This window comes from Coturnix japonica, chromosome 2 (assembly GCF_054131305.1).
Source record: "Coturnix japonica strain WE chromosome 2, WE-NBRP24, whole genome shotgun sequence".
NCBI classification, from domain to species: domain Eukaryota; kingdom Metazoa; phylum Chordata; class Aves; order Galliformes; family Phasianidae; genus Coturnix; species Coturnix japonica.
Window position 1 is genome coordinate 5,761,310 of NC_140664.1, and position 27,091 is coordinate 5,788,400.

At 53.7% G+C, this 27,091-nt stretch overlaps 3 protein-coding genes across 7 annotated transcripts; all 3 read right to left on the reverse strand.

Moving 5' to 3' along the window:
• Positions 1 to 1,602: 1,602 nt before the first annotated feature.
• Positions 1,603 to 8,329, reverse strand: LOC146761667 (SUN domain-containing protein 3-like). 3 transcript variants are annotated; one of them, XM_085536919.1, is made up of 6 exons: positions 8,233 to 8,329; positions 5,146 to 5,302; positions 3,852 to 4,525; positions 2,932 to 3,102; positions 2,495 to 2,587; positions 1,603 to 1,829 (listed from the first exon to the last, which is right to left on the reverse strand). In XM_085536919.1, exons 4-6 carry the CDS (start codon positions 3,031 to 3,033, stop codon positions 1,686 to 1,688), a joined length of 339 nt encoding a protein of 112 aa, XP_085393045.1. In that variant the 5' UTR covers positions 3,034 to 3,102; positions 3,852 to 4,525; positions 5,146 to 5,302; positions 8,233 to 8,329; the 3' UTR covers positions 1,603 to 1,685. The 3 variants fall into 3 exon arrangements, 2 of the variants coding, with proteins under 2 accessions (XP_085393045.1, XP_085393044.1); XM_085536918.1 differs by lacking the exons at positions 1,603 to 1,829; positions 2,495 to 2,587; positions 2,932 to 3,102; positions 8,233 to 8,329 and adding exons at positions 5,665 to 5,725; positions 5,878 to 5,939; positions 6,060 to 8,226 and having other exon boundaries at positions 3,855 to 4,525; XR_014942389.1 differs by lacking the exons at positions 1,603 to 1,829; positions 2,495 to 2,587; positions 2,932 to 3,102; positions 8,233 to 8,329 and adding an exon at positions 6,484 to 8,226 and having other exon boundaries at positions 3,855 to 4,525; positions 5,146 to 6,368.
• A 1,989-nt stretch (positions 8,330 to 10,318) lies between these two features.
• On the reverse strand, positions 10,319 to 16,727 carry LOC146761668 (SUN domain-containing protein 3-like). Of its 2 annotated transcripts, XM_085536920.1 has the most exons (10): positions 14,900 to 16,727; positions 14,476 to 14,784; positions 14,294 to 14,355; positions 14,081 to 14,141; positions 13,562 to 13,718; positions 13,192 to 13,276; positions 12,603 to 12,715; positions 11,683 to 11,853; positions 11,246 to 11,338; positions 10,319 to 10,545 (listed from the first exon to the last, which is right to left on the reverse strand). In XM_085536920.1, the coding sequence occupies exons 2-10, from the start codon at positions 14,508 to 14,510 to the stop codon at positions 10,402 to 10,404; spliced, it is 921 nt and encodes a 306-aa protein (XP_085393046.1). In that variant the 5' UTR covers positions 14,511 to 14,784; positions 14,900 to 16,727; the 3' UTR covers positions 10,319 to 10,401. The 2 variants fall into 2 exon arrangements, with proteins under 2 accessions (XP_085393046.1, XP_085393047.1); XM_085536921.1 differs by lacking the exons at positions 14,081 to 14,141; positions 14,294 to 14,355; positions 14,476 to 14,784 and having other exon boundaries at positions 16,649 to 16,727.
• A 2,007-nt stretch (positions 16,728 to 18,734) lies between these two features.
• On the reverse strand, positions 18,735 to 25,134 carry LOC146761669 (SUN domain-containing protein 3-like). Of its 2 annotated transcripts, XM_085536922.1 has the most exons (10): positions 23,316 to 23,441; positions 22,892 to 23,200; positions 22,710 to 22,771; positions 22,497 to 22,557; positions 21,978 to 22,134; positions 21,608 to 21,692; positions 21,019 to 21,131; positions 20,099 to 20,269; positions 19,662 to 19,754; positions 18,735 to 18,961 (listed from the first exon to the last, which is right to left on the reverse strand). In XM_085536922.1, the coding sequence occupies exons 2-10, from the start codon at positions 22,924 to 22,926 to the stop codon at positions 18,818 to 18,820; spliced, it is 921 nt and encodes a 306-aa protein (XP_085393048.1). In that variant the 5' UTR covers positions 22,927 to 23,200; positions 23,316 to 23,441; the 3' UTR covers positions 18,735 to 18,817. The 2 variants fall into 2 exon arrangements, with proteins under 2 accessions (XP_085393048.1, XP_085393049.1); XM_085536923.1 differs by lacking the exons at positions 22,497 to 22,557; positions 22,710 to 22,771; positions 22,892 to 23,200; positions 23,316 to 23,441 and adding an exon at positions 25,065 to 25,134.
• Between the last annotated feature and the right edge of the window lie 1,957 nt (positions 25,135 to 27,091).

Consider the following 27,091-nt stretch of genomic DNA (forward strand, 5'->3'; position numbering starts at 1 on the left):
CAATCACCTCCCTGTGCCTGCTGGCCACCTCTCCTCTAGTGGAGCCCGCGATACCGTTTGCTTTCCACGCTGCAAGAGCACGCTGCTGGCTCATGTTCAGTTTCTACCAGGATCTCCAGGTCCTTCTCTGCACGGCTACTCTCAAGGGTTGCTCCTTCCAATTTGCATATATCCCTAAGAGTCCACCGGCCCAAGTGCAAAACCTTGCATGTGACTGTGCTGAACCTCATTAGATTCAGCACTTTCAAGTCAGTTGAGGTCCCTCTGAATGGCACCTCTTCCTTCCATTGTTTCAACCACACTGCTCAGCTTAGTGTCCTCAGCAAACTTGCTGAGGGTGCACTCAGTTCCATCACAGATGTCATTGATAATGATATTAAAGAGCACCGGCCCCAGGACAGACCACTGGAGGACCCACCTTCTCCTAGAATGAAATCGGGTTTGTCAGACAGGGTCTACCGTTCGTAATCCCATGCTGATTGGGCCTCATCCCTCAGCTTACCGTTAACTGATCTGGGACACCTCCCAAGATCGTCCATTCCATGACCTTCCATGGTACCAAGGTGAGACCATAGGTCTTGTAGCTACCGGGATCGTCTTTTCAGCTCTTTTTAGAGACGGGTGTCACGTTTGCCAGTCTCCACTCCACTGGGACATCCCCAGTTAGCCCAGACTGCTGAAGGATGATGGAGAGCAGCTTGGCATCCACATCCGCCAACTCACTCCCCACTGTAGGGTGCAGTCCATCTGGGCCCATGGACTTCTGAACATCCAGCTTTCAGAACAGGCCCAAAACCATCTCATTGTGGATTATGCAAGGCCTATTCTGTCCCCCCTCCCTATCTACCAGCGCAAGGAGCTGTTCCCGGGAAGTAACGAGTCTTGCAATTAAAGACCGAGGCAAAGAAGGCATTAAGATCCTCAGCCTTATCCTGATCCTTGCCACTGTGTTGCCCTCAGCATCATCCAACGGGGGATGGAGATTCTCCATAGCCCTCCTCCTGCCGTTGACGTATTTTTGGAAATATTTACTGTTGTCCTTCCCCTAAGAGGCCAAGTTCAGTTCTAGCTGGGCTTTTGCTTTTCTAATTTTCTCCCTGCACAGCTTCACTATGGACTTGGAATAGTTGTAAGTAGCTTGCCCATTCTTCCAAATACCATAAAATTTCCAGTCAAAATTCTCCATTCTGCCTGACCGGCCTCCTTGCCCGTTGGCGCGTCTTCCGTGATTTGGTGACGGTCAGCTCCTGTCCCTCTAAAATAACTTCCTAAAGGTATTCCCAGTCATCCTGGGCTCCCATGCCCTCCACAACTGCCTCCCCAGGGACCCTCTCAACCACAATCTGAAAGAGGACAAGCTCTGCCCCCTGGAAGTCCAAGGGGGTACCAGTCCTGCTGACTCCCACCCGTGGTACAACGAGGATCAAAAAAAGAACAGCACGTGGAGATCACTCTGCCAGCTCCCACCCAGTCGCTCCCTTGTTCTTCCTACCCAGGCGGAGAGCAAGAGAAAAGGGGATGAAAAAGCACGTGTGTCGAGATAAAGACCGGGAGATCTCTTAACAGTTACTCTAACGGACAAAAGAGATTCAACATGGGAAATAAATTTTAAGTAATTTATTTTGAGATAAGCCAAATAGATTTCCCCAAGCCAAATCAATTTCCCCAAGCCAATTAAATTTCCCCTAGCCAGATAGTTTTCCCCTGGCATCGTTGTCACGGGCTGGATCGCCATGGAGTCTGAACTGATACAGACAGGTGTACTCCGGGTGGCCCCAGTTGCTCAGCACTTGCAGCTTCACATAACTGATGAACCCAGAGAGCTCGTTCTGCAATGAGAAAAACAAATGAAATGCGTTTTCCTCTCTGCTCTTTGACCACTGACAATGCGGGAGCGACACAGTCGCGCAACATCTTAATTCAGGCTGCCCTCCTAGTTCTTTGACACGCTGATGTGCTCCCATAGCACAGTCAAGACATTTCTTACCCTGCTCCACCTCTTTGGCCACATGAGTTTTAAGGAAATAAACAGCTACAAAAAGCTGCGGCAAATACGCAGGCAAGTTCTTTGCACTTGCTTTGCTTGTGTGCGCATGCACAAAAAACGGAGGGATGTGACACTCATTAGTTTCTCTAACAAGTCACCCAGGCAGAATGGCCTCCCTTACACTGCCTCTTACCGGCAACAACAAGACCCTTGGAAAGCCACACATCCCCAGTGTGAAAGTAGCACACCAGCAGTATCGCATACAGCGAGAGGTGGCTACTTCTGTGCAATTGCAAGCTGAAGTTTAGCTGTGCTAAAAGCTGTAGTAGCTCGCAAGCTTAAAAGCAACATGGAAGCAAAAACAGCACGGCACTCCGAGCATATGCAGGTAGGGAGTGGCAGCAGAAGAAATGCCAGAAGGCCCTCATACACCTCTGGCTTGGAAGCTTCTGCCCGGCCAACCTGGTTCTCCTCTCCCACGCTTCACGTCCCTCTTAGACACCGTACCTTCAGTTGGAAGGTCTGACTGGGAGCCTGGCCTGGAACAAAGGTGAACTCGCCCAGGAAAATTCCTTCCTCGTCATCTTCTGCCTTCATGCCCTACAGGAAGACAAATGTGGAGAAAACAGAACAATGGGATGCGCTGCCGGACAACGATCACAGAGCCCCGCAGGGACTGGAAGCAGAGGTGGTCTGGGACCATCCACTGTGCCATTTCCCTTTCCCTCCGCCTCTCAAACTACCAACTCGCCCCAAGAGTGGGAAACCTTCTTTGCTGCGCTAGGTTGGACAGAAAAGGAATGCTGTGGAAATGGAGCGACTCTAAGGAACTTCTTTCTCCCCCAAGGCAGGAAAGGACTGCATGCTGCAGCGCTCTTGGAGCTGCTACCACCGTCCACCTCAAACGCTAAGCAGAACCCCCACAGCCCAGGGCTATCACTTACATAGACAGCAAAGTCCTTAGGTGCACTGGAGATGCTGTCTGCACGGTACGCCGCTGCTGGAATCCCGTGGTTTATTGTAACTGCCGTGGGAAAGACAACCATGGGCAACTTGATGACAACGTGCCCTTGGCTTCCTGGGAAGGGCCAGCAGTTTCCTGGATGATTGTCAGGCTAAAAAGAGAAGAAGGAACAGTGTTCACGTGTGAAAGAGAGTCCCGGCTGGAATTTCTGCTCCAGCATCAGAGGCTCTAGAGTTGTATTGGCCCATCAGCTCTGCTCCGAAGCACATTCATAAGTGCACTACAGTGAGCTGGGTGCACAAATCGCAGAAGCTCTCAGGCCCCTTCTTTTGCAGAGCAACTTGCCAAAAACAAGGAGGGGCTGCAGTGGTTGAGGGGCACCTGCCAGGACAAAGAAAGGCTCGCTGGCATGAGCCTTTCCTGCAAGGGGAAGCAATCGCTCCCCCTCATCAATTCCCACCTCTTTGCACCAGCACCAGCCGGGGCTCCGATTTGTTAGGTAGCTTGGGAGCAGTGACACGATAGGCTGGCAATCACAACATGGGGCCCTCCTGCAGCGCACGCCCTTGTGCCCACCTGGGTCCACTGAGAGCCCCAGCGATCTCGCACCCCAAATCTCCCGTGGCACCTTACGGGTTCCCTTTCAATGCCAGCCTGACAGTTCCACAATGGCTGGGAAGACAAGCAAGCCAACCTGGCAGAAGCTTGCACAAGGAGGACTGGGGGCAGTCTGGCAGAAGAAATTCTCAGCAGGGATACACAAGAGGGGACTAGGGCCTTGCAAGAAGACCATAGGTAAGGCAAGCTGGGATGTGAGGACAAGTGTAAGGATAATCCTCTGCAGGGCTTTTGGTCTCCTCCACCCCGTACCATTCTTCCCCCATTTCTCAGTGTTCTTACCTCAAGAATAATCTCAGGAGACCTCACATAAGGTGTCACCAGCAGCGACTGCCAAAAGACTTTCCCACTCCCAGTCCAGGAGGGAGAAGTCTTGGAATGAATGATAGCAGCGCCTGCAAATCAAAACACGGGCCCTATTGTCAAGCAAGGTCAGGAGGAATCAAGGCCTCCTGACCTTGCTTTGCACATAAACAGCTGCACAGAGAAGCCGGCTACCCTTGCACTGTCCTCTTGAAAAAGCTGCTAAGCAGTCATACACCCTCAACACTGATAGTTCCCTCCTCCTCTCTTGCCATTTCCCTCTGCATCACAACGCAGGGAATCACTCAACTATCCTAACGGGCAGCATAAACTGACAGCCAGCTGAGCAATCGCGTGAGAAACAACACCAAGTAGGAGTAGTGCTTTCCAGATGTGCTCCAGCCCACTGGAGACTCTCTCTTCAAGCACACCCTCAAAGCACAAAGCGGCCGTTCACTCCTCACCCACGCTCCCCCACCGCTGCCCAAATGCCCATCCTGTCAAAGCAGACAAGAAGCGCATTGGAATCAACTTCTGTGGTCTGTTGGTTTCTACAGTGTAATGGCACCTGAAGTCTTGCTGGCATAATTCGGAATCCGGGATGGGCTTTCTTCCAGCTTCTCCAGTACCTGATTGATCATGTCCTGAACAGCCTGGGAAGGAAGACAAAGGAGAGCGCTGGTCAGAAGGATTAAGAAGGGGGAAAAGAGTTGCCTCCCAGGTTCCCTGCAAAGCCAGCCAAAGCAAACTTGGCTGCAAGTTGCCTGGGAACCTCCAGAACTTTACTATGAACATCAGGCACGGAAATGGAGAGGGGCTGCTCACTCCATTGCTCTGGGCACGGATATGGCAGGAAAGGAAAGGAAAGGAAAGGGAAGGAAAGGGAAGGGAAGGGAAGGGAAGGGAAGGGAAGGGAAGGGAAGGGAAGGGAAGGGAAGGGAAGGGAAGGGAAGGGAAGGGAAGGGAAGGGAAGGGAAGGGAAGGGAAGGGAAGGGAAGGGAAGGGAAGGGAAGGGAAGGGAAGGGAAGGGAAGGGAAGGGAAGGGAAGGGAAGGGAAGGGAAGGGAAGGGAAGGGAAGGGAAGGGAAGGGAAGGGAAGGGAAGGGAAGGAAAGGAAAGGAAAGGAAAGGAAAGGAAAGGAAAGGAAAGGAAAGGAAAGGAAAGGAAAGGAAAGGAAAGGAAAGGAAAGGAAAGGAAAGGAAAGGAAAGGAAAGGCTTTTTCCTGTCGGGAAGCCCCATGACAGACAGGCAGCACTGGCAGACAGTCCTCTTACCTCGCCGGTGAAGCCTGGGAGCTCAGTTCTCCGGAAGGCCTCGTGGAGAGCACGCACAGTAATGTCCCTTGCTCCCCACTGCAGGAAATGAAGCTGCCGCTGGATCTTATTCTGCTCTTCTTCGCGGCTCAGCATTTCCACACTACCAACCGCCACCCTGGAGACAGCAGGTAATGGAGAGAAGTGGACACGGCTCTCCTCTCACAAGCCATGGCACTGTGAGGCAGCGAACAAGTCTCACTGCGCGTGACAACGGGGTAGCCAAGATTCAGTTGAGACTTGACTACGTTGGTTGGCAAGCTCCACGAGATCTCAACCAAGAAGGTGCTTCCTGGGTAACTCTGGGGGATCGTGGAGCTGTAGCGGTTTGAAGGAAAAGCTGGGAGAGGAGAATGGGAAATGGGAGAAGCACAGGCACTGTGCCATAGAAGTGTGACTCGGGTAAGAAGTGGTCACGGACAAGGGGCAGAGCTCCTCTCAAGAACGGTCTAGCCATAGGGAGATTGTTTTGTTTTTTACCTTGGAGTCAGTCCTGCCGCCGTCCTGACCCCTTCAACAGCGTTTCCAATGCAGTAAACGCCTGTCAGGAATTCCACAAAGCTCTCAATACATTGCCGGCACAAAGACTTGGCGTTCTGCCTTGGGCTGCCCACTCCCCTGTCCCTGGGCAGAACAAACCACTGGGGGCTTCCTAAAGAAGCATCCTCTAGTCAGAGCTCTACAGAGACTCACCGAAGGGCACCACAAACACGGTGAAGAACACCAGGGAAACTGTTTGCCTAACCAAAGTTGGCCTACAAAGGAGGAGAAGCGTGGTGATGAACCGCGACGCAGGCAGTATCTCTGCAGCTCTGAAGACAGCAACGGAGCAGCAGATTTTTCCTTTAAAACTCGTGAACGAACCATATCCTTACCAGTCCCCACGCTCGCCTTCACCTCGTTGCTCCATTTCAATGAAGCACAGGATCGCAAAGGAGTGAAAATCGCAGCTCGCTAAGGAGTGAGCCAAACCCTCTCCAACAGCTCGCTAAGGAGTGAGCCAAACCCTCTCCAACAGCTACGCTGTCAGGTCCGAGAGTGGCTAAGGCGTGGGGACAAACTGCCACTGTGCTGAGGGCCCTTTGTGACTTCACAGTGGTCAGTGATGTCACCACAGAGGAGGCGGCGCCATGTTCTGAGGGACAGCCCTGTTCCTGACAGGGAACAGATTCTGCACCTCCTGCCTGCAGGGGAAAGATCCCACATGGTCAGAACACCTCCTGCCAGCGGCCTGCTTGGCAGGATCCTGCTGAAGGGGGGACAGGCTGGGAGCTACAAGACGCTTTTTTCGGTTCCTACTTTTGATGCTCTGTACATCAGATGTCTCACTCCAGGTACCCAGACTTTTCCAACGCTTTCCTGTATCCGTCTTCCTACTGTCAGCCAGCGTTTCAAGCAGACGTGAAGGACTGCAAATGGCAGTTCCTGCAGAAATCACCAACAGGCAGAAACTGCACGTAGTTCTTCCTGCTCGTGAGAATTTCCATGCACTTCAATAAATATATGTTGTTGCCCTCTACAAGATGTCAAGTCATGTCACTGCAAATTTAAAAGTAGCCCACAGGGGAATAGCACGGGAATCACAGAATCATGACTTGGGTTGGAAGGGACCTAAAGGGTCCTCAGGCTCCAACCCCCCTGCTGCAGGCACGGCTACCAACCCCCGTATATAACACTAGACCAGGTAGTCCAGGGCCCCATCCAGCCTGGCCTTGATCGCCTCCGGGGATGGGGCATCCACAACATCTCTGGGCAGCCTCCTCCAGCACCTCACCGCTTTCTCTGAAAAGAACTTCCCTCCCTGCTATCCAACCCAAATCTTCCCTCTCTCTACTTAAAACCATTTTCCCATTACCAGCCTGGACATGTTACCAACGGGACACAGAACCATTGATCCACCCTCTCTCTGTGGCCTTTCAACCAAGGAGACCTTAGCCAACAATTCCTTAAACAGACTGAAGTTTGCTCTTCCGAACTTCAGGGTCCTGACCTCGCTCTTTGCCAGGCCCACATTCCTCAAGACCACACACTCAACCAAAGCGTGGTCAACAGCAGTAGCAACAAGATCATCACTTGTCAAGCGCAGCAGCACTTCCAACTCCTCACTTCCCACACTGCGTGCATTGGTGCAAAGGCGCTTCAGCTGGGCTTCCTGTCTCACTGCTGTTCTGGAAGATCTAGTATCCCCCAGAGCAACAGCATCCCTCAGTCCTTTTCCATCCCTTTGGACTCCACTCTCTTCATCCACCAAGTTCCATATGTACCCTCGAACTACCTGCTCAGCCCCAGAGGCCCTCATCTTGTACCCTTCCCCCTTCACAATTCATTTAACCACGCCAGTTCCTGCACTGGGATCCTTTTACCACCGGACACAGCTGAGTTTCCAGCTGCAGCCATCATGCCAGGTGCTGAGCAAATAGCCCCAGGCTCTTGCCTCCCTTCTCCGGCACCATCAGACTCAGGCACTCGCTGCAGCCACACGCTTCAACCGCCCCTTCTTCAGGCAGAGTCTCTGAGTCCCCGCTCTATTTCTTTCACCCCGGGCCTTTCTGCCTGCTGGACACCCCGCTGAGGCACGCTGTCCGGCACGCAGCCGACAGGCCCACGAACTAGCGGGCACATTCCAGGCCCCGCGCCAACTGCCGTGCCGTTCCACTTCCCGGCCCGGCCTACTGCCGCCCCGCGCCCCGGACGCCCGCCCTGCTCGCTGCGCTCCGCAGCGGCTGCCCCGTCGGATCGGCGCTGCCAGGCGGAGGACAACGGCTCCTTGACTGGGCGAACCCCTCCAGGCGAGGCGATTCCCTGCTGCGCTGCGGAGCGCGGCTGCTCTGTGCCGAGCGCCTCCCCCGAAAGAAGCGCGGGCTGGGACGACTTGGAACGGAGCTCGGAAGGACCGTCCGGGCCGCAGCCCTGCTAAAGCAGGTTCCCTCTGGTGGGCTGCCCCGGAAATCGTCCGGGCAGAGTTGCGTTAACTGTTGTTCAGGCCTTGAATCCCACAGAAGGGGACTCTGCACCTTCTCTGGGCAGCCTGCTCCACTTCTCTGATACCTTCACAGTCAAGAAATATTTCCTCCTGCTCGCAGGGCATTTCCAGCGCTCCTGTGCGTGCCCATTGGCCCTTCGTCCTGTTACTGGGCAGCTGCGAAAAGAGCCTGGCCCCACCCACTCGGCTGCTGCCTGTTGGGTATTCATAAGCACTGACCAGATCCCCTCTCAGCCTTCCAGGCCCAACAGGCCCAGCTCCCTCAGCCTTTCCTCAGAAGGGAGATGCTCCACGCCCCTCCTCATCCTTGTGGCCCTCCACTGTGCCCTCTCTAGAAGTTCCCTCCCTTTGTTGAGCTCAGGAGCCCAGAATGGGACACGGTACTCCAGATGCGGCCTCACCAGGGCTAGAGGAGATGGGGAGGACCACCTCCCTCAAACTGCTGGCCATGCTCTTTTTAATGCAACCCAGGATCCCACTGGCCTTCTTGTCAGCACAGGCACAGTGACCTTGGGGTCCTGGTCCTCTCAAAGGCAGAGTAGAGTCTGACAATCACCTCCCTGTGCCTGCTGGCCACCTCTCCTCTAGTGGAGCCCGCGATACCGTTTGCTTTCCACGCTGCAAGAGCACGCTGCTGGCTCATGTTCAGTTTCTACCAGGATCTCCAGGTCCTTCTCTGCACGGCTACTCTCAAGGGTTGCTCCTTCCAATTTGCATATATCCCTAAGAGTCCACCGGCCCAAGTGCAAAACCTTGCACGTGACTGTGCTGAACCTCATTAGATTCAGCACTTTCAAGTCAGTTGAGGTCCCTCTGAATGGCACCTCTTCCTTCCATTGTTTCAACCACACTGCTCAGCTTAGTGTCCTCAGCAAACTTGCTGAGGGTGCACTCAGTTCCGTCATAGATGTCATTGATAATGATATTAAAGAGCACCGGCCCCAGGACAGACCACTGGGGGACCCACCTTCTCCTAGAATGAAATCGGGTTTGTCAGACAGGGTCTACCGTTCGTAATCCCATGCTGATTGGGCCTCATCCCTCAGCTTACCGTTAACTGATCTGGGACACCTCCCAAGATCGTCCATTCCATGACCTTCCATGGTACCAAGGTGAGACCATAGGTCTTGTAGCTACCGGGATCGTCTTTTCAGCTCTTTTTAGAGACGGGTGTCACGTTTGCCAGTCTCCACTCCACTGGGACATCCCCAGTTAGCCCAGACTGCTGAAGGATGATGGAGAGCAGCTTGGCATCCACATCCGCCAACTCACTCCCCACTGTAGGGTGCAGTCCATCTGGGCCCATGGACTTCTGAACATCCAGCTTTCAGAACAGGCCCAAAACCATCTCATTGTGGATTATGCAAGGCCTATTCTGTCCCCCCTCCCTATCTACCAGCGCAAGGAGCTGTTCCCGGGAAGTAACGAGTCTTGCAATTAAAGACCGAGGCAAAGAAGGCATTAAGATCCTCAGCCTTATCCTGATCCTTGCCACTGTGTTGCCCTCAGCATCATCCAACGGGGGATGGAGATTCTCCATAGCCCTCCTCCTGCCGTTGACGTATTTTTGGAAATATTTACTGTTGTCCTTCCCCTAAGAGGCCAAGTTCAGTTCTAGCTGGGCTTTTGCTTTTCTAATTTTCTCCCTGCACAGCTTCACTATGGACTTGGAATAGTTGTAAGTAGCTTGCCCATTCTTCCAAATACCATAAAATTTCCAGTCAAAATTCTCCATTCTGCCTGACCGGCCTCCTTGCCCGTTGGCGCGTCTTCCGTGATTTGGTGACGGTCAGCTCCTGTCCCTCTAAAATAACTTCCTAAAGGTATTCCCAGTCATCCTGGGCTCCCATGCCCTCCACAACTGCCTCCCCAGGGACCCTCTCAACCACAATCTGAAAGAGGACAAGCTCTGCCCCCTGGAAGTCCAAGGGGGTACCAGTCCTGCTGACTCCCACCCGTGGTACAACGAGGATCAAAAAAAGAACAGCACGTGGAGATCACTCTGCCAGCTCCCACCCAGTCGCTCCCTTGTTCTTCCTACCCAGGCGGAGAGCAAGAGAAAAGGGGATGAAAAAGCACGTGGGTCGAGATAAAGACCGGGAGATCTCTTAACAGTTACTCTGACGGACAAAAGAGATTCAACATGGGAAATAAATTTTAAGTAATTTATTTTGAGATAAGCCAAATAGATTTCCCCAAGCCAAATCAATTTCCCCAAGCCAATTAAATTTCCCCTAGCCAGATAGTTTTCCCCTGGCATCGTTGTCACGGGCTGGATCGCCGTGGAGTCTGAACTGATACAGACAGGTGTACTCCGGGTGGCCCCAGTTGCTCAGCACTTGCAGCTTCACATAACTGATGAACCCAGAGAGCTCGTTCTGCAATGAGAAAAACAAATGAAATGCGTTTTCCTCTCTGCTCTTTGACCACTGACAATGCGGGAGCGACACAGTCGCGCAACATCTTAATTCAGGCTGCCCTCCTAGTTCTTTGACACGCTGATGTGCTCCCATAGCACAGTCAAGACATTTCTTACCCTGCTCCACCTCTTTGGCCACATGAGTTTTAAGGAAATAAACAGCTACAAAAAGCTGCGGCAAATACGCAGGCAAGTTCTTTGCACTTGCTTTGCTTGTGTGCGCATGCACAAAAAACGGAGGGATGTGACACTCATTAGTTTCTCTAACAAGTCACCCAGGCAGAATGGCCTCCCTTACACTGCCTCTTACCGGCAACAACAAGACCCTTGGAAAGCCACACATCCCCAGTGTGAAAGTAGCACACCAGCAGTATCGCATACAGCGAGAGGTGGCTACTTCTGTGCAATTGCAAGCCACTTGGTCACAGTGGTTTCTGCTGCAAGCGCAGCTGAAGTTTAGCTGTGCTAAAAGCTGTAGTAGCTCGCAAGCTTAAAAGCAACATGGAAGCAAAAACAGCACGGCACTCCGAGCATATGCAGGTAGGGAGTGGCAGCAGAAGAAATGCCAGAAGGCCCTCATACACCTCTGGCTTGGAAGCTTCTGCCCGGCCAACCTGGTTCTCCTCTCCCACGCTTCACGTCCCTCTTAGACACCGTACCTTCAGTTGGAAGGTCTGACTGGGAGCCTGGCCTGGAACAAAGGTGAACTCGCCCAGGAAAATTCCTTCCTCGTCATCTTCTGCCTTCATGCCCTACAGGAAGACAAATGTGGAGAAAACAGAACAATGGGATGCGCTGCCGGACAACGATCACAGAGCCCCGCAGGAACTGGAAGCAGAGGTGGTCTGGGACCATCCACTGTGCCATTTCCCTTTCCCTCCGCCTCTCAAACTACCAACTCGCCCCAAGAGTGGGAAACCTTCTTTGCTGCGCTAGGTTGGACAGAAAAGGAATGCTGTGGAAATGGAGCGACTCTAAGGAACTTCTTTCTCCCCCAAGGCAGGAAAGGACTGCATGCTGCAGCGCTCTTGGAGCTGCTACCACCGTCCACCTCAAACGCTAAGCAGAACCCCCACAGCCCAGGGCTATCACTTACATAGACAGCAAAGTCCTTAGGTGCACTGGAGATGCTGTCTGCACGGTACGCCGCTGCTGGAATCCCGTGGTTTATTGTAACTGCCGTGGGAAAGACAACCATGGGCAACTTGATGACAACGTGCCCTTGGCTTCCTGGGAAGGGCCAGCAGTTTCCTGGATGATTGTCAGGCTAAAAAGAGAAGAAGGAACAGTGTTCACGTGTGAAAGAGAGTCCCGGCTGGAATTTCTGCTCCAGCATCAGAGGCTCTAGAGTTGTATTGGCCCATCAGCTCTGCTCCGAAGCACATTCATAAGTGCACTACAGTGAGCTGGGTGCACAAATCGCAGAAGCTCTCAGGCCCCTTCTTTTGCAGAGCAACTTGCCAAAAACAAGGAGGGGCTGCAGTGGTTGAGGGGCACCTGCCAGGACAAAGAAAGGCTCGCTGGCATGAGCCTTTCCTGCAAGGGGAAGCAATCGCTCCCCCTCATCAATTCCCACCTCTTTGCACCAGCACCAGCCGGGGCTCCGATTTGTTAGGTAGCTTGGGAGCAGTGACACGATAGGCTGGCAATCACAACATGGGGCCCTCCTGCAGCGCACGCCCTTGTGCCCACCTGGGTCCACTGAGAGCCCCAGCGATCTCGCACCCCAAATCTCCCGTGGCACCTTACGGGTTCCCTTTCAATGCCAGCCTGACAGTTCCACAATGGCTGGGAAGACAAGCAAGCCAACCTGGCAGAAGCTTGCACAAGGAGGACTGGGGGCAGTCTGGCAGAAGAAATTCTCAGCAGGGATACACAAGAGGGGACTAGGGCCTTGCAAGAAGACCATAGGTAAGGCAAGCTGGGATGTGAGGACAAGTGTAAGGATAATCCTCTGCAGGGCTTTTGGTCTCCTCCACCCCGTACCATTCTTCCCCCATTTCTCAGTGTTCTTACCTCAAGAATAATCTCAGGAGACCTCACATAAGGTGTCACCAGCAGCGACTGCCAAAAGACTTTCCCACTCCCAGTCCAGGAGGGAGAAGTCTTGGAATGAACGATAGCAGCGCCTGCAAATCAAAACACGGGCCCTATTGTCAAGCAAGGTCAGGAGGAATCAAGGCCTCCTGACCTTGCTTTGCACATAAACAGCTGCACAGAGAAGCCGGCTACCCTTGCACTGTCCTCTTGAAAAAGCTGCTACGCAGTCATACACCCTCAACACTGATAGTTCCCTCCTCCTCTCTTGCCATTTCCCTCTGCAGCACAACGCAGGGAATCACTCAACTATCCTAACGGGCAGCATAAACTGACAGCCAGCTGAGCAATCGCGTGAGAAACAACACCAAGTAGGAGTAGTGCTTTCCAGATGTGCTCCAGCCCACTGGAGACTCTCTCTTCAAGCACACCCTCAAAGCACAAAGCGGCCGTTCACTCCTCACCCACGCTCCCCCACCGCTGCCCAAATGCCCATCCTGTCAAAGCAGACAAGAAGCGCATTGGAATCAACTTCTGTGGTCTGTTGGTTTCTACAGTGTAATGGCACCTGAAGTCTTGCTGGCATAATTCGGCATCCGGGATGGGCTTTCTTCCAGCTTCTCCAGTACTTGATTGATCATGTCCTGAACAGCCTGGGAAGGAAGACAAAGGAGAGCGCTGGTCAGAAGGATTAAGAAGGGGGAAAAGAGTTGCCTCCCAGGTTCCCTGCAAAGCCAGCCAAAGCAAACTTGGCTGCAAGTTGCCTGGGAACCTCCAGAACTCTACTATGAACATCAGGCACGGAAATGGAGAGGGGCTGCTCACTCCATTGCTCTGGGCACGGATATGGCAGGAAAGGAAAGGAAAGGAAAGGAAAGGCTTTTTCCTGTCGGGAAGCCCCATGACAGACAGGCAGCACTGGCAGACAGTCCTCTTACCTCGCCGGTGAAGCCTGGGAGCTCAGTTCTCCGGAAGGCCTCGTGGAGAGCACGCACAGTAATGTCCCTTGCTCCCCACTGCAGGAAATGAAGCTGCCGCTGGATCTTATTCTGCTCTTCTTCGCGGCTCAGCATTTCCACACTACCAACCGCCACCCTGGAGACAGCAGGTAATGGAGAGAAGTGGACACGGCTCTCCTCTCACAAGCCATGGCACTGTGAGGCAGCGAACAAGTCTCACTGCGCGTGACAACGGGGTAGCCAAGATTCAGTTGAGACTTGACTACGTTGGTTGGCAAGCTCCACGAGATCTCAACCAAGAAGGTGCTTCCTGGGTAACTCTGGGGGATCGTGGAGCTGTAGCGGTTTGAAGGAAAAGCTGGGAGAGGAGAATGGGAAATGGGAGAAGCACAGGCACTGTGCCATAGAAGTGTGACTCGGGTAAGAAGTGGTCACGGACAAGGGGCAGAGCTCCTCTCAAGAACGGTCTAGCCATAGGGAGATTGTTTTGTTTTTTACCTTGGAGTCAGTCCTGCCGCCGTCCTGACCCCTTCAACAGCGTTTCCAATGCAGTAAACGCCTGTCAGGAATTCCACAAAGCTCTCAATACATTGCCGGCACAAAGACTTGGCGTTCTGCCTTGGGCTGCCCACTCCCCTGTCCCTGGGCAGAACAAACCACTGGGGGCTTCCTAAAGAAGCATCCTCTAGTCAGAGCTCTACAGAGACTCACCGAAGGGCACCACAAACACGGTGAAGAACACCAGGGAAACTGTTTGCCTAACCAAAGTTGGCCTACAAAGGAGGAGAAGCGTGGTGATGAACCGCGACGCAGGCAGTATCTCTGCAGCTCTGAAGACAGCAACGGAGCAGCAGATTTTTCCTTTAAAACTCGTGAACGAACCATATCCTTACCAGTCCCCACGCTCGCCTTCACCTCGTTGCTCCATTTCAATGAAGCACAGGATCGCAAAGGAGTGAAAATCGCAGCTCGCTAAGGAGTGAGCCAAACCCTCTCCAACAGCTCGCTAAGGAGTGAGCCAAACCCTCTCCAACAGCTACGCTGTCAGGTCCGAGAGTGGCTAAGGCGTGGGGACAAACTGCCACTGTGCTGAGGGCCCTTTGTGACTTCACAGTGGTCAGTGATGTCACCACAGAGGAGGCGGCGCCATGTTCTGAGGGACAGCCCTGTTCCTGACAGGGAACAGATTCTGCACCTCCTGCCTGCAGGGGAAAGATCCCACATGGTCAGAACACCTCCTGCCAGCGGCCTGCTTGGCAGGATCCTGCTGAAGGGGGGACAGGCTGGGAGCTACAAGACGCTTTTTTCGGTTCCTACTTTTGATGCTCTGTACATCAGATGTCTCACTCCAGGTACCCAGACTTTTCCAACGCTTTCCTGTATCCGTCTTCCTACTGTCAGCCAGCGTTTCAAGCAGACGTGAAGGACTGCAAATGGCAGTTCCTGCAGAAATCACCAACAGGCAGAAACTGCACGTAGTTCTTCCTGCTCGTGAGAATTTCCATGCACTTCAATAAATATATGTTGTTGCCCTCTACAAGATGTCAAGTCATGTCACTGCAAATTTAAAAGTAGCCCACAGGGGAATAGCACGGGAATCACAGAATCATGACTTGGGTTGGAAGGGACCTAAAGGGTCCTCAGGCTCCAACCCCCCTGCTGCAGGCACGGCTACCAACCCCCGTATATAACACTAGACCAGGTAGTCCAGGGCCCCATCCAGCCTGGCCTTGATCGCCTCCGGGGATGGGGCATCCACAACATCTCTGGGCAGCCTCCTCCAGCACCTCACCGCTTTCTCTGAAAAGAACTTCCCTCCCTGCTATCCAACCCAAATCTTCCCTCTCTCTACTTAAAACCATTTTCCCATTACCAGCCTGGACATGTTACCAACGGGACACAGAACCATTGATCCACCCTCTCTCTGTGGCCTTTCAACCAAGGAGACCTTAGCCAACAATTCCTTAAACAGACTGAAGTTTGCTCTTCCGAACTTCAGGGTCCTGACCTCGCTCTTTGCCAGGCCCACATTCCTCAAGACCACACACTCAACCAAGGCGTGGTCAACAGCAGTAGCAACAAGATCATCACTTGTCAAGCGCAGCAGCACTTCCAACTCCTCACTTCCCACACTGCGTGCATTGGTGCAAAGGCGCTTCAGCTGGGCTTCCTGTCTCACTGCTGTTCTGGAAGATCTAGTATCCCCCAGAGCAACAGCATCCCTCAGTCCTTTTCCATCCCTTTGGACTCCACTCTCTTCATCCACCAAGTTCCATATGTACCCTCGAACTACCTGCTCAGCCCCAGAGGCCCTCATCTTGTACCCTTCCCCCTTCACAATTCATTTAACCACGCCAGTTCCTGCACTGGGATCCTTTTACCACCGGACACAGCTGAGTTTCCAGCTGCAGCCATCATGCCAGGTGCTGAGCAAACAGCCCCAGGCTCTTGCCTCCCTTCTCCGGCACCATCAGACTCAGGCACTCGCTGCAGCCACACGCTTCAACCGCCCCTTCTTCAGGCAGAGTCTCTGAGTCCCCGCTCTATTTCTTTCACCCCGGGCCTTTCTGCCTGCTGGACACCCCGCTGAGGCACGCTGTCCGGCACGCAGCCGACAGGCCCACGAACTAGCGGGCACATTCCAGGCCCCGCGCCAACTGCCGTGCCGTTCCACTTCCCGGCCCGGCCTACTGCCGCCCCGCGCCCCGGACGCCCGCCCTGCTCGCTGCGCTCCGCAGCGGCTGCCCCGTCGGATCGGCGCTGCCAGGCGGAGGACAACGGCTCCTTGACTGGGCGAACCCCTCCAGGCGAGGCGATTCCCTGCTGCGCTGCGGAGCGCGGCTGCTCTGTGCCGAGCGCCTCCCCCAAAAGAAGCGCGGGCTGGGACGACTTGGAACGGAGCTCGGAAGGACCGTCCGGGCCGCAGCCCTGCTAAAGCAGGTTCCCTCTGGTGGGCTGCCCCGGAAATCGTCCGGGCAGAGTTGCGTTAACTGTTGTTCAGGCCTTGAATCCCACAGAAGGGGACTCTGCACCTTCTCTAGGCAGCCTGCTCCACTTCTCTGATACCTTCACAGTCAAGAAATATTTCCTCCTGCTCGCAGGGCATTTCCAGCGCTCCTGTGCGTGCCCATTGGCCCTTCGTCCTGTTACTGGGCAGCTGCGAAAAGAGCCTGGCCCCACCCACTCGGCTGCTGCCTGTTGGGTATTCATAAGCACTGACCAGATCCCCTCTCAGCCTTCCAGGCCCAACAGGCCCAGCTCCCTCAGCCTTTCCTCAGAAGGGAGATGCTCCACGCCCCTCCTCATCCTTGTGGCCCTCCACTGTGCCCTCTCTAGAAGTTCCCTCCCTTTGTTGAGCTCAGGAGCCCAGAATGGGACACGGTACTCCAGATGCGGCCTCACCAGGGCTAGAGGAGATGGGGAGGACCACCTCCCTCAAACTGCTGGCCATGCTCTTTTTAATGCAACCCAGGATCCCACTGGCCTTCTTGTCAGCACGGGCACACTGACCTTGGGGTCCTGGTCCTCTCAAAGGCAGAGTAGAGTCTGACAATCACCTCCCTGTGCCTGCTGGCCACCTCTCCTCTAGTGGAGCCCGCGATACCGTTTGCTTTCCACGCTGCAAGAGCACGCTGCTGGCTCATGTTCAGTTTCTACCAGGATCTCCAGGTCCTTCTCTGCACGGCTACTCTCAAGGGTTGCTCCTTCCAATTTGCATATATCCCTAAGAGTCCACCGGCCCAAGTGCAAAACCTTGCACGTGACTGTGCTGAACCTCATTAGATTCAGCACTTTCAAGTCAGTTGAGGTCCCTCTGAATGGCACCTCTTCCTTCCATTGTTTCAACCACACTGCTCAGCTTAGTGTCCTCAGCAAACTTGCTGAGGGTGCACTCAGTTCCGTCATAGATGTCATTGATAATGATATTAAAGAGCACCGGCCCCAGGACAGACCACTGGGGGACCCACCTTCTCCTAGAATGAAATCGGGTTTGTCAGACAGGGTCTACCGTTCGTAATCCCATGCTGATTGGGCCTCATCCCTCAGCTTACCGTTAACTGATCTGGGACACCTCCCAAGATCGTCCATTCCATGACCTTCCATGGTACCAAGGTGAGACCATAGGTCTTGTAGCTACCGGGATCGTCTTTTCAGCTCTTTTTAGAGACGGGTGTCACGTTTGCCAGTCTCCACTCCACTGGGACATCCCCAGTTAGCCCAGACTGCTGAAGGATGATGGAGAGCAGCTTGGCATCCACATCCGCCAACTCACTCCCCACTGTAGGGTGCAGTCCATCTGGGCCCATGGACTTCTGAACATCCAGCTTTCAGAACAGGCCCAAAACCATCTCATTGTGGATTATGCAAGGCCTATTCTGTCCCCCCTCCCTATCTACCAGCGCAAGGAGCTGTTCCCGGGAAGTAACGAGTCTTGCAATTAAAGACCGAGGCAAAGAAGGCATTAAGATCCTCAGCCTTATCCTGATCCTTGCCACTGTGTTGCCCTCAGCATCATCCAACGGGGGATGGAGATTCTCCATAGCCCTCCTCCTGCCGTTGACGTATTTTTGGAAATATTTACTGTTGTCCTTCCCCTAAGAGGCCAAGTTCAGTTCTAGCTGGGCTTTTGCTTTTCTAATTTTCTCCCTGCACAGCTTCACTATGGACTTGGAATAGTTGTAAGTAGCTTGCCCATTCTTCCAAATACCATAAAATTTCCAGTCAAAATTCTCCATTCTGCCTGACCGGCCTCCTTGCCCGTTGGCGCGTCTTCCGTGATTTGGTGACGGTCAGCTCCTGTCCCTCTAAAATAACTTCCTAAAGGTATTCCCAGTCATCCTGGGCTCCCATGCCCTCCACAACTGCCTCCCCAGGGACCCTCTCAACCACAATCTGAAAGAGGACAAGCTCTGCCCCCTGGAAGTCCAAGGGGGTACCAGTCCTGCTGACTCCCACCCGTGGTACAACGAGGATCAAAAAAAGAACAGCACGTGGAGATCACTCTGCCAGCTCCCACCCAGTCGCTCCCTTGTTCTTCCTACCCAGGCGGAGAGCAAGAGAAAAGGGGATGAAAAAGCACGTGTGTCGAGATAAAGACCGGGAGATCTCTTAACAGTTACTCTAACGGACAAAAGAGATTCAACATGGGAAATAAATTTTAAGTAATTTATTTTGAGATAAGCCAAATAGATTTCCCCAAGCCAAATCAATTTCCCCAAGCCAATTAAATTTCCCCTAGCCAGATAGTTTTCCCCTGGCATCGTTGTCACGGGCTGGATCGCCATGGAGTCTGAACTGATACAGACAGGTGTACTCCGGGTGGCCCCAGTTGCTCAGCACTTGCAGCTTCACATAACTGATGAACCCAGAGAGCTCGTTCTGCAATGAGAAAAACAAATGAAATGCGTTTTCCTCTCTGCTCTTTGACCACTGACAATGCGGGAGCGACACAGTCGCGCAACATCTTAATTCAGGCTGCCCTCCTAGTTCTTTGACACGCTGATGTGCTCCCATAGCACAGTCAAGACATTTCTTACCCTGCTCCACCTCTTTGGCCACATGAGTTTTAAGGAAATAAACAGCTACAAAAAGCTGCGGCAAATACGCAGGCAAGTTCTTTGCACTTGCTTTGCTTGTGTGCGCATGCACAAAAAACGGAGGGATGTGACACTCATTAGTTTCTCTAACAAGTCACCCAGGCAGAATGGCCTCCCTTACACTGCCTCTTACCGGCAACAACAAGACCCTTGGAAAGCCACACATCCCCAGTGTGAAAGTAGCACACCAGCAGTATCGCATACAGCGAGAGGTGGCTACTTCTGTGCAATTGCAAGCCACTTGGTCACAGTGGTTTCTGCTGCAAGCGCAGCTGAAGTTTAGCTGTGCTAAAAGCTGTAGTAGCTCGCAAGCTTAAAAGCAACATGGAAGCAAAAACAGCACGGCACTCCGAGCATATGCAGGTAGGGAGTGGCAGCAGAAGAAATGCCAGAAGGCCCTCATACACCTCTGGCTTGGAAGCTTCTGCCCGGCCAACCTGGTTCTCCTCTCCCACGCTTCACGTCCCTCTTAGACACCGTACCTTCAGTTGGAAGGTCTGACTGGGAGCCTGGCCTGGAACAAAGGTGAACTCGCCCAGGAAAATTCCTTCCTCGTCATCTTCTGCCTTCATGCCCTACAGGAAGACAAATGTGGAGAAAACAGAACAATGGGATGCGCTGCCGGACAACGATCACAGAGCCCCGCAGGGACTGGAAGCAGAGGTGGTCTGGGACCATCCACTGTGCCATTTCCCTTTCCCTCCGCCTCTCAAACTACCAACTCGCCCCAAGAGTGGGAAACCTTCTTTGCTGCGCTAGGTTGGACAGAAAAGGAATGCTGTGGAAATGGAGCGACTCTAAGGAACTTCTTTCTCCCCCAAGGCAGGAAAGGACTGCATGCTGCAGCGCTCTTGGAGCTGCTACCACCGTCCACCTCAAACGCTAAGCAGAACCCCCACAGCCCAGGGCTATCACTTACATAGACAGCAAAGTCCTTAGGTGCACTGGAGATGCTGTCTGCACGGTACGCCGCTGCTGGAATCCCGTGGTTTATTGTAACTGCCGTGGGAAAGACAACCATGGGCAACTTGATGACAACGTGCCCTTGGCTTCCTGGGAAGGGCCAGCAGTTTCCTGGATGATTGTCAGGCTAAAAAGAGAAGAAGGAACAGTGTTCACGTGTGAAAGAGAGTCCCGGCTGGAATTTCTGCTCCAGCATCAGAGGCTCTAGAGTTGTATTGGCCCATCAGCTCTGCTCCGAAGCACATTCATAAGTGCACTACAGTGAGCTGGGTGCACAAATCGCAGAAGCTCTCAGGCCCCTTCTTTTGCAGAGCAACTTGCCAAAAACAAGGAGGGGCTGCAGTGGTTGAGGGGCACCTGCCAGGACAAAGAAAGGCTCGCTGGCATGAGCCTTTCCTGCAAGGGGAAGCAATCGCTCCCCCTCATCAATTCCCACCTCTTTGCACCAGCACCAGCCGGGGCTCCGATTTGTTAGGTAGCTTGGGAGCAGTGACACGATAGGCTGGCAATCACAACATGGGGCCCTCCTGCAGCGCACGCCCTTGTGCCCACCTGGGTCCACTGAGAGCCCCAGCGATCTCGCACCCCAAATCTCCCGTGGCACCTTACGGGTTCCCTTTCAATGCCAGCCTGACAGTTCCACAATGGCTGGGAAGACAAGCAAGCCAACCTGGCAGAAGCTTGCACAAGGAGGACTGGGGGCAGTCTGGCAGAAGAAATTCTCAGCAGGGATACACAAGAGGGGACTAGGGCCTTGCAAGAAGACCATAGGTAAGGCAAGCTGGGATGTGAGGACAAGTGTAAGGATAATCCTCTGCAGGGCTTTTGGTCTCCTCCACCCCGTACCATTCTTCCCCCATTTCTCAGTGTTCTTACCTCAAGAATAATCTCAGGAGACCTCACATAAGGTGTCACCAGCAGCGACTGCCAAAAGACTTTCCCACTCCCAGTCCAGGAGGGAGAAGTCTTGGAATGAACGATAGCAGCGCCTGCAAATCAAAACACGGGCCCTATTGTCAAGCAAGGTCAGGAGGAATCAAGGCCTCCTGACCTTGCTTTGCACATAAACAGCTGCACAGAGAAGCCGGCTACCCTTGCACTGTCCTCTTGAAAAAGCTGCTAAGCAGTCATACACCCTCAACACTGATAGTTCCCTCCTCCTCTCTTGCCATTTCCCTCTGCAGCACAACGCAGGGAATCACTCAACTATCCTAACGGGCAGCATAAACTGACAGCCAGCTGAGCAATCGCGTGAGAAACAACACCAAGTAGGAGTAGTGCTTTCCAGATGTGCTCCAGCCCACTGGAGACTCTCTCTTCAAGCACACCCTCAAAGCACAAAGCGGCCGTTCACTCCTCACCCACGCTCCCCCACCGCTGCCCAAATGCCCATCCTGTCAAAGCAGACAAGAAGCGCATTGGAATCAACTTCTGTGGTCTGTTGGTTTCTACAGTGTAATGGCACCTGAAGTCTTGCTGGCATAATTCGGCATCCGGGATGGGCTTTCTTCCAGCTTCTCCAGTACTTGATTGATCATGTCCTGAACAGCCTGGGAAGGAAGACAAAGGAGAGCGCTGGTCAGAAGGATTAAGAAGGGGGAAAAGAGTTGCCTCCCAGGTTCCCTGCAAAGCCAGCCAAAGCAAACTTGGCTGCAAGTTGCCTGGGAACCTCCAGAACTCTACTATGAACATCAGGCACGGAAATGGAGAGGGGCTGCTCACTCCATTGCTCTGGGCACGGATATGGCAGGAAAGGAAAGGAAAGGAAAGGAAAGGCTTTTTCCTGTCGGGAAGCCCCATGACAGACAGGCAGCACTGGCAGACAGTCCTCTTACCTCGCCGGTGAAGCCTGGGAGCTCAGTTCTCCGGAAGGCCTCGTGGAGAGCACGCACAGTAATGTCCCTTGCTCCCCACTGCAGGAAATGAAGCTGCCGCTGGATCTTATTCTGCTCTTCTTCGCGGCTCAGCATTTCCACACTACCAACCGCCACCCTGGAGACAGCAGGTAATGGAGAGAAGTGGACACGGCTCTCCTCTCACAAGCCATGGCACTGTGAGGCAGCGAACAAGTCTCACTGCGCGTGACAACGGGGTAGCCAAGATTCAGTTGAGACTTGACTACGTTGGTTGGCAAGCTCCACGAGATCTCAACCAAGAAGGTGCTTCCTGGGTAACTCTGGGGGATCGTGGAGCTGTAGCGGTTTGAAGGAAAAGCTGGGAGAGGAGAATGGGAAATGGGAGAAGCACAGGCACTGTGCCATAGAAGTGTGACTCGGGTAAGAAGTGGTCACGGACAAGGGGCAGAGCTCCTCTCAAGAACGGTCTAGCCATAGGGAGATTGTTTTGTTTTTTACCTTGGAGTCAGTCCTGCCGCCGTCCTGACCCCTTCAACAGCGTTTCCAATGCAGTAAACGCCTGTCAGGAATTCCACAAAGCTCTCAATACATTGCCGGCACAAAGACTTGGCGTTCTGCCTTGGGCTGCCCACTCCCCTGTCCCTGGGCAGAACAAACCACTGGGGGCTTCCTAAAGAAGCATCCTCTAGTCAGAGCTCTACAGAGACTCACCGAAGGGCACCACAAACACGGTGAAGAACACCAGGGAAACTGTTTGCCTAACCAAAGTTGGCCTACAAAGGAGGAGAAGCGTGGTGATGAACCGCGACGCAGGCAGTATCTCTGCAGCTCTGAAGACAGCAACGGAGCAGCAGATTTTTCCTTTAAAACTCGTGAACGAACCATATCCTTACCAGTCCCCACGCTCGCCTTCACCTCGTTGCTCCATTTCAATGAAGCACAGGATCGCAAAGGAGTGAAAATCGCAGCTCGCTAAGGAGTGAGCCAAACCCTCTCCAACAGCTCGCTAAGGAGTGAGCCAAACCCTCTCCAACAGCTACGCTGTCAGGTCCGAGAGTGGCTAAGGCGTGGGGACAAACTGCCACTGTGCTGAGGGCCCTTTGTGACTTCACAGTGGTCAGTGATGTCACCACAGAGGAGGCGGCGCCATGTTCTGAGGGACAGCCCTGTTCCTGACAGGGAACAGATTCTGCACCTCCTGCCTGCAGGGGAAAGATCCCACATGGTCAGAACACCTCCTGCCAGCGGCCTGCTTGGCAGGATCCTGCTGAAGGGGGGACAGGCTGGGAGCTACAAGACGCTTTTTTCGGTTCCTACTTTTGATGCTCTGTACATCAGATGTCTCACTCCAGGTACCCAGACTTTTCCAACGCTTTCCTGTATCCGTCTTCCTACTGTCAGCCAGCGTTTCAAGCAGACGTGAAGGACTGCAAATGGCAGTTCCTGCAGAAATCACCAACAGGCAGAAACTGCACGTAGTTCTTCCTGCTCGTGAGAATTTCCATGCACTTCAATAAATATATGTTGTTGCCCTCTACAAGATGTCAAGTCATGTCACTGCAAATTTAAAAGTAGCCCACAGGGGAATAGCACGGGAATCACAGAATCATGACTTGGGTTGGAAGGGACCTAAAGGGTCCTCAGGCTCCAACCCCCCTGCTGCAGGCACGGCTACCAACCCCCGTATATAACACTAGACCAGGTAGTCCAGGGCCCCATCCAGCCTGGCCTTGATCGCCTCCGGGGATGGGGCATCCACAACATCTCTGGGCAGCCTCCTCCAGCACCTCACCGCTTTCTCTGAAAAGAACTTCCCTCCCTGCTATCCAACCCAAATCTTCCCTCTCTCTACTTAAAACCATTTTCCCATTACCAGCCTGGACATGTTACCAACGGGACACAGAACCATTGATCCACCCTCTCTCTGTGGCCTTTCAACCAAGCAGACCTTAGCCAACAATTCCTTAAACAGACTGAAGTTTGCTCTTCCGAACTTCAGGGTCCTGACCTCGCTCTTTGCCAGGCCCACATTCCTCAAGACCACACACTCAACCAAGGCGTGGTCAACAGCAGTAGCAACAAGATCATCACTTGTCAAGCGTAGCAGCACTTCCAACTCCTCACTTCCCACACTGCGTGCATTGGTGCAAAGGCGCTTCAGCTGGGCTTCCTGTCTCACTGCTGTTCTGGAAGATCTAGTATCCCCCAGAGCAACAGCATCCCTCAGTCCTTTTCCATCCCTTTGGACTCCACTCTCTTCATCCACCAAGTTCCATATGTACCCTCGAACTACCTGCTCAGCCCCAGAGGCCCTCATCTTGTACCCTTCCCCCTTCACAATTCATTTAACCACGCCAGTTCCTGCACTGGGATCCTTTTACCACCGGACACAGCTGAGTTTCCAGCTGCAGCCATCATGCCAGGTGCTGAGCAAATAGCCTCAGGCTCTTGCCTCCCTTCTCCGGCACCATCAGACTCAGGCACTCGCTGCAGCCACACGCTTCAACCGCCCCTTCTTCAGGCAGAGTCTCTGAGTCCCCGCTCTATTTCTTTCACCCCGGGCCTTTCTGCCTGCTGGACACCCCGCTGAGGCACGCTGTCCGGCACGCAGCCGACAGGCCCACGAACTAGCGGGCACATTCCAGGCCCCGCGCCAACTGCCGTGCCGTTCTACTTCCCGGCCCGGCCTACTGCCGCCCCGCGCCCCGGACGCCCGCCCTGCTCGCTGCGCTCCGCAGCGGCTGCCCCGTCGGATCGGCGCTGCCAGGCGGAGGACAACGGCTCCTTGACTGGGCGAACTCCTCCAGGCGAGGCGATTCCCTGCTGCGCTGCGGAGCGCGGCTGCTCTGTGCCGAGCGCCTCCCCCAAAAGAAGCGCGGGCTGGGACGACTTGGAACGGAGCTCGGAAGGACCGTCCGGGCCGCAGCCCTGCTAAAGCAGGTTCCCTCTGGTGAGCTGCCCCGGAAATCGTCCGGGCAGAGTTGCGTTAACTGTTGTTCAGGCCTTGAATCCCACAGAAGGGGACTCTGCACCTTCTCTGGGCAGCCTGCTCCACTTCTCTGATACCTTCACAGTCAAGAAATATTTCCTCCTGCTCGCAGGGCATTTCCAGCGCTCCTGTGCGTGCCCATTGGCCCTTCATCCTGTTACTGGGCAGCTGCGAAAAGAGCCTGGCCCCACCCACTCGGCTGCTGCCTGTTGGGTATTCATAAGCACTGACCAGATCCCCTCTCAGCCTTCCAGGCCCAACAGGCCCAGCTCCTTCAGCCTTTCCTCAGAAGGGAGATGCTCCACGCCCCTCCTCATCCTTGTGGCCCTCCACTGTGCCCTCTCTAGAAGTTCCCTCCCTTTGTTGAGCTCAGGAGCCCAGAATGGGACACGGTACTCCAGATGCGGCCTCACCAGGGCTAGAGGAGATGGGGAGGACCACCTCCCTCAAACTGCTGGCCATGCTCTTTTTAATGCAACCCAGGATCCCACTGGCCTTCTTGTCAGCACGGGCACACTGACCTTGGGGTCCCGGTCCTCTCAAAGGCAGAGTAGAGTCTGACAATCACCTCCCTGTGCCTGCTGGCCACCTCTCCTCTAGTGGAGCCCGCGATACCGTTTGCTTTCCACGCTGCAAGAACACGCTGCTGGCTCATGTTCAGTTTCTACCAGGATCTCCAGGTCCTTCTCTGCACGGCTACTCTCAAGGGTTGCTCCTTCCAAATTGCATATATCCCTAAGAGTCCACCGGCCCAAGTGCAAAACCTTGCATGTGACTGTGCTGAACCTCATTAGATTCAGCACTTTCAAGTCAGTTGAGGTCCCTCTGAATGGCACCTCTTCCTTCCATTGTTTCAACCACACTGCTCAGCTTAGTGTCCTCAGCAAACTTGCTGAGGGTGCACTCAGTTCCATCACAGATGTCATTGATAATGATATTAAAGAGCACCGGCCCCAGGACAGACCACTGGGGGACCCACCTTCTCCTAGAATGAAATCGGGTTTGTCAGACAGGGTCTACCGTTCGTAATCCCATGCTGATTGGGCCTCATCCCTCAGCTTACCGTTAACTGATCTGGGACACCTCCCAAGATCGTCCATTCCACGACCTTCCATGGTACCAAGGTGAGACCATAGGTCTTGTAGCTACCGGGATCGTCTTTTCAGCTCTTTTTAGAGACGGGTGTCACGTTTGCCAGTCTCCACTCCACTGGGACATCCCCAGTTAGCCCAGACTGCTGAAGGATGATGGAGAGCAGCTTGGCATCCACATCCGCCAACTCACTCCCCACTGTAGGGTGCAGTCCATCTGGGCCCATGGACTTCTGAACATCCAGCTTTCAGAACAGGCCCAAAACCATCTCATTGTGGATTATGCAAGGCCTATTCTGTCCCCCCTCCCTATCTACCAGCGCAAGGAGCTGTTCCCGGGAAGTAACGAGTCTTGCAATTAAAGACCGAGGCAAAGAAGGCATTAAGATCCTCAGCCTTATCCTGATCCTTGCCACTGTGTTGCCCTCAGCATCATCCAACGGGGGATGGAGATTCTCCATAGCCCTCCTCCTGCCGTTGACGTATTTTTGGAAATATTTACTGTTGTCCTTCCCCTAAGAGGCCAAGTTCAGTTCTAGCTGGGCTTTTGCTTTTCTAATTTTCTCCCTGCACAGCTTCACTATGGACTTGGAATAGTTGTAAGTAGCTTGCCCATTCTTCCAAATACCATAAAATTTCCAGTCAAAATTCTCCATTCTGCCTGACCTGCCTCCTTGCCCGTTGGCGCGTCTTCCGTGATTTGGTGACGGTCAGCTCCTGTCCCTCTAAAATAACTTCCTAAAGGTATTCCCAGTCATCCTGGGCTCCCATGCCCTCCACAACTGCCTCCCCAGGGACCCTCTCAACCACAATCTGAAAGAGGACAAGCTCTGCCCCCTGGAAGTCCAAGGGGGTACCAGTCCTGCTGACTCCCACCCGTGGTACAACGAGGATCAAAAAAAGAACAGCACGTGGAGATCACTCTGCCAGCTCCCACCCAGTCGCTCCCTTGTTCTTCCTACCCAGGCGGAGAGCAAGAGAAAAGGGGATGAAAAAGCACGTGTGTCGAGATA

Excerpts from the sequence above, each read along its gene's own strand:
- LOC146761667 (XM_085536918.1), bottom strand. The coding sequence starts at position 6,094 with ATGGAGCAACGAGGTGAAGGCGAGCGTGGGGACTG. Across the intron at positions 5,726-5,877 it reads CGTGTTTGTGGTGCCCTTCG|GCGTTTACTGCATTGGAAAC; the intron begins GTGAGTCTCTGT and ends AATTCCTGACAG. Across the intron at positions 4,526-5,145 it reads TCCCAGGCTTCACCGGCGAG|GCTGTTCAGGACATGATCAA; the intron begins GTAAGAGGACTG and ends CTTCCTTCCCAG.
- LOC146761668 (XM_085536920.1), bottom strand. The coding sequence starts at position 14,510 with ATGGAGCAACGAGGTGAAGGCGAGCGTGGGGACTG. Across the intron at positions 12,716-13,191 it reads TTATGCCAGCAAGACTTCAG|GCGCTGCTATCGTTCATTCC; the intron begins GTGCCATTACAC and ends TTTGATTTGCAG. Across the intron at positions 10,546-11,245 it reads GTCAGACCTTCCAACTGAAG|AACGAGCTCTCTGGGTTCAT; the intron begins GTACGGTGTCTA and ends TTCTCATTGCAG.
- LOC146761669 (XM_085536922.1), bottom strand. The coding sequence starts at position 22,926 with ATGGAGCAACGAGGTGAAGGCGAGCGTGGGGACTG. Across the intron at positions 22,558-22,709 it reads CGTGTTTGTGGTGCCCTTCG|GCGTTTACTGCATTGGAAAC; the intron begins GTGAGTCTCTGT and ends AATTCCTGACAG. Across the intron at positions 21,132-21,607 it reads TTATGCCAGCAAGACTTCAG|GCGCTGCTATCGTTCATTCC; the intron begins GTGCCATTACAC and ends TTTGATTTGCAG.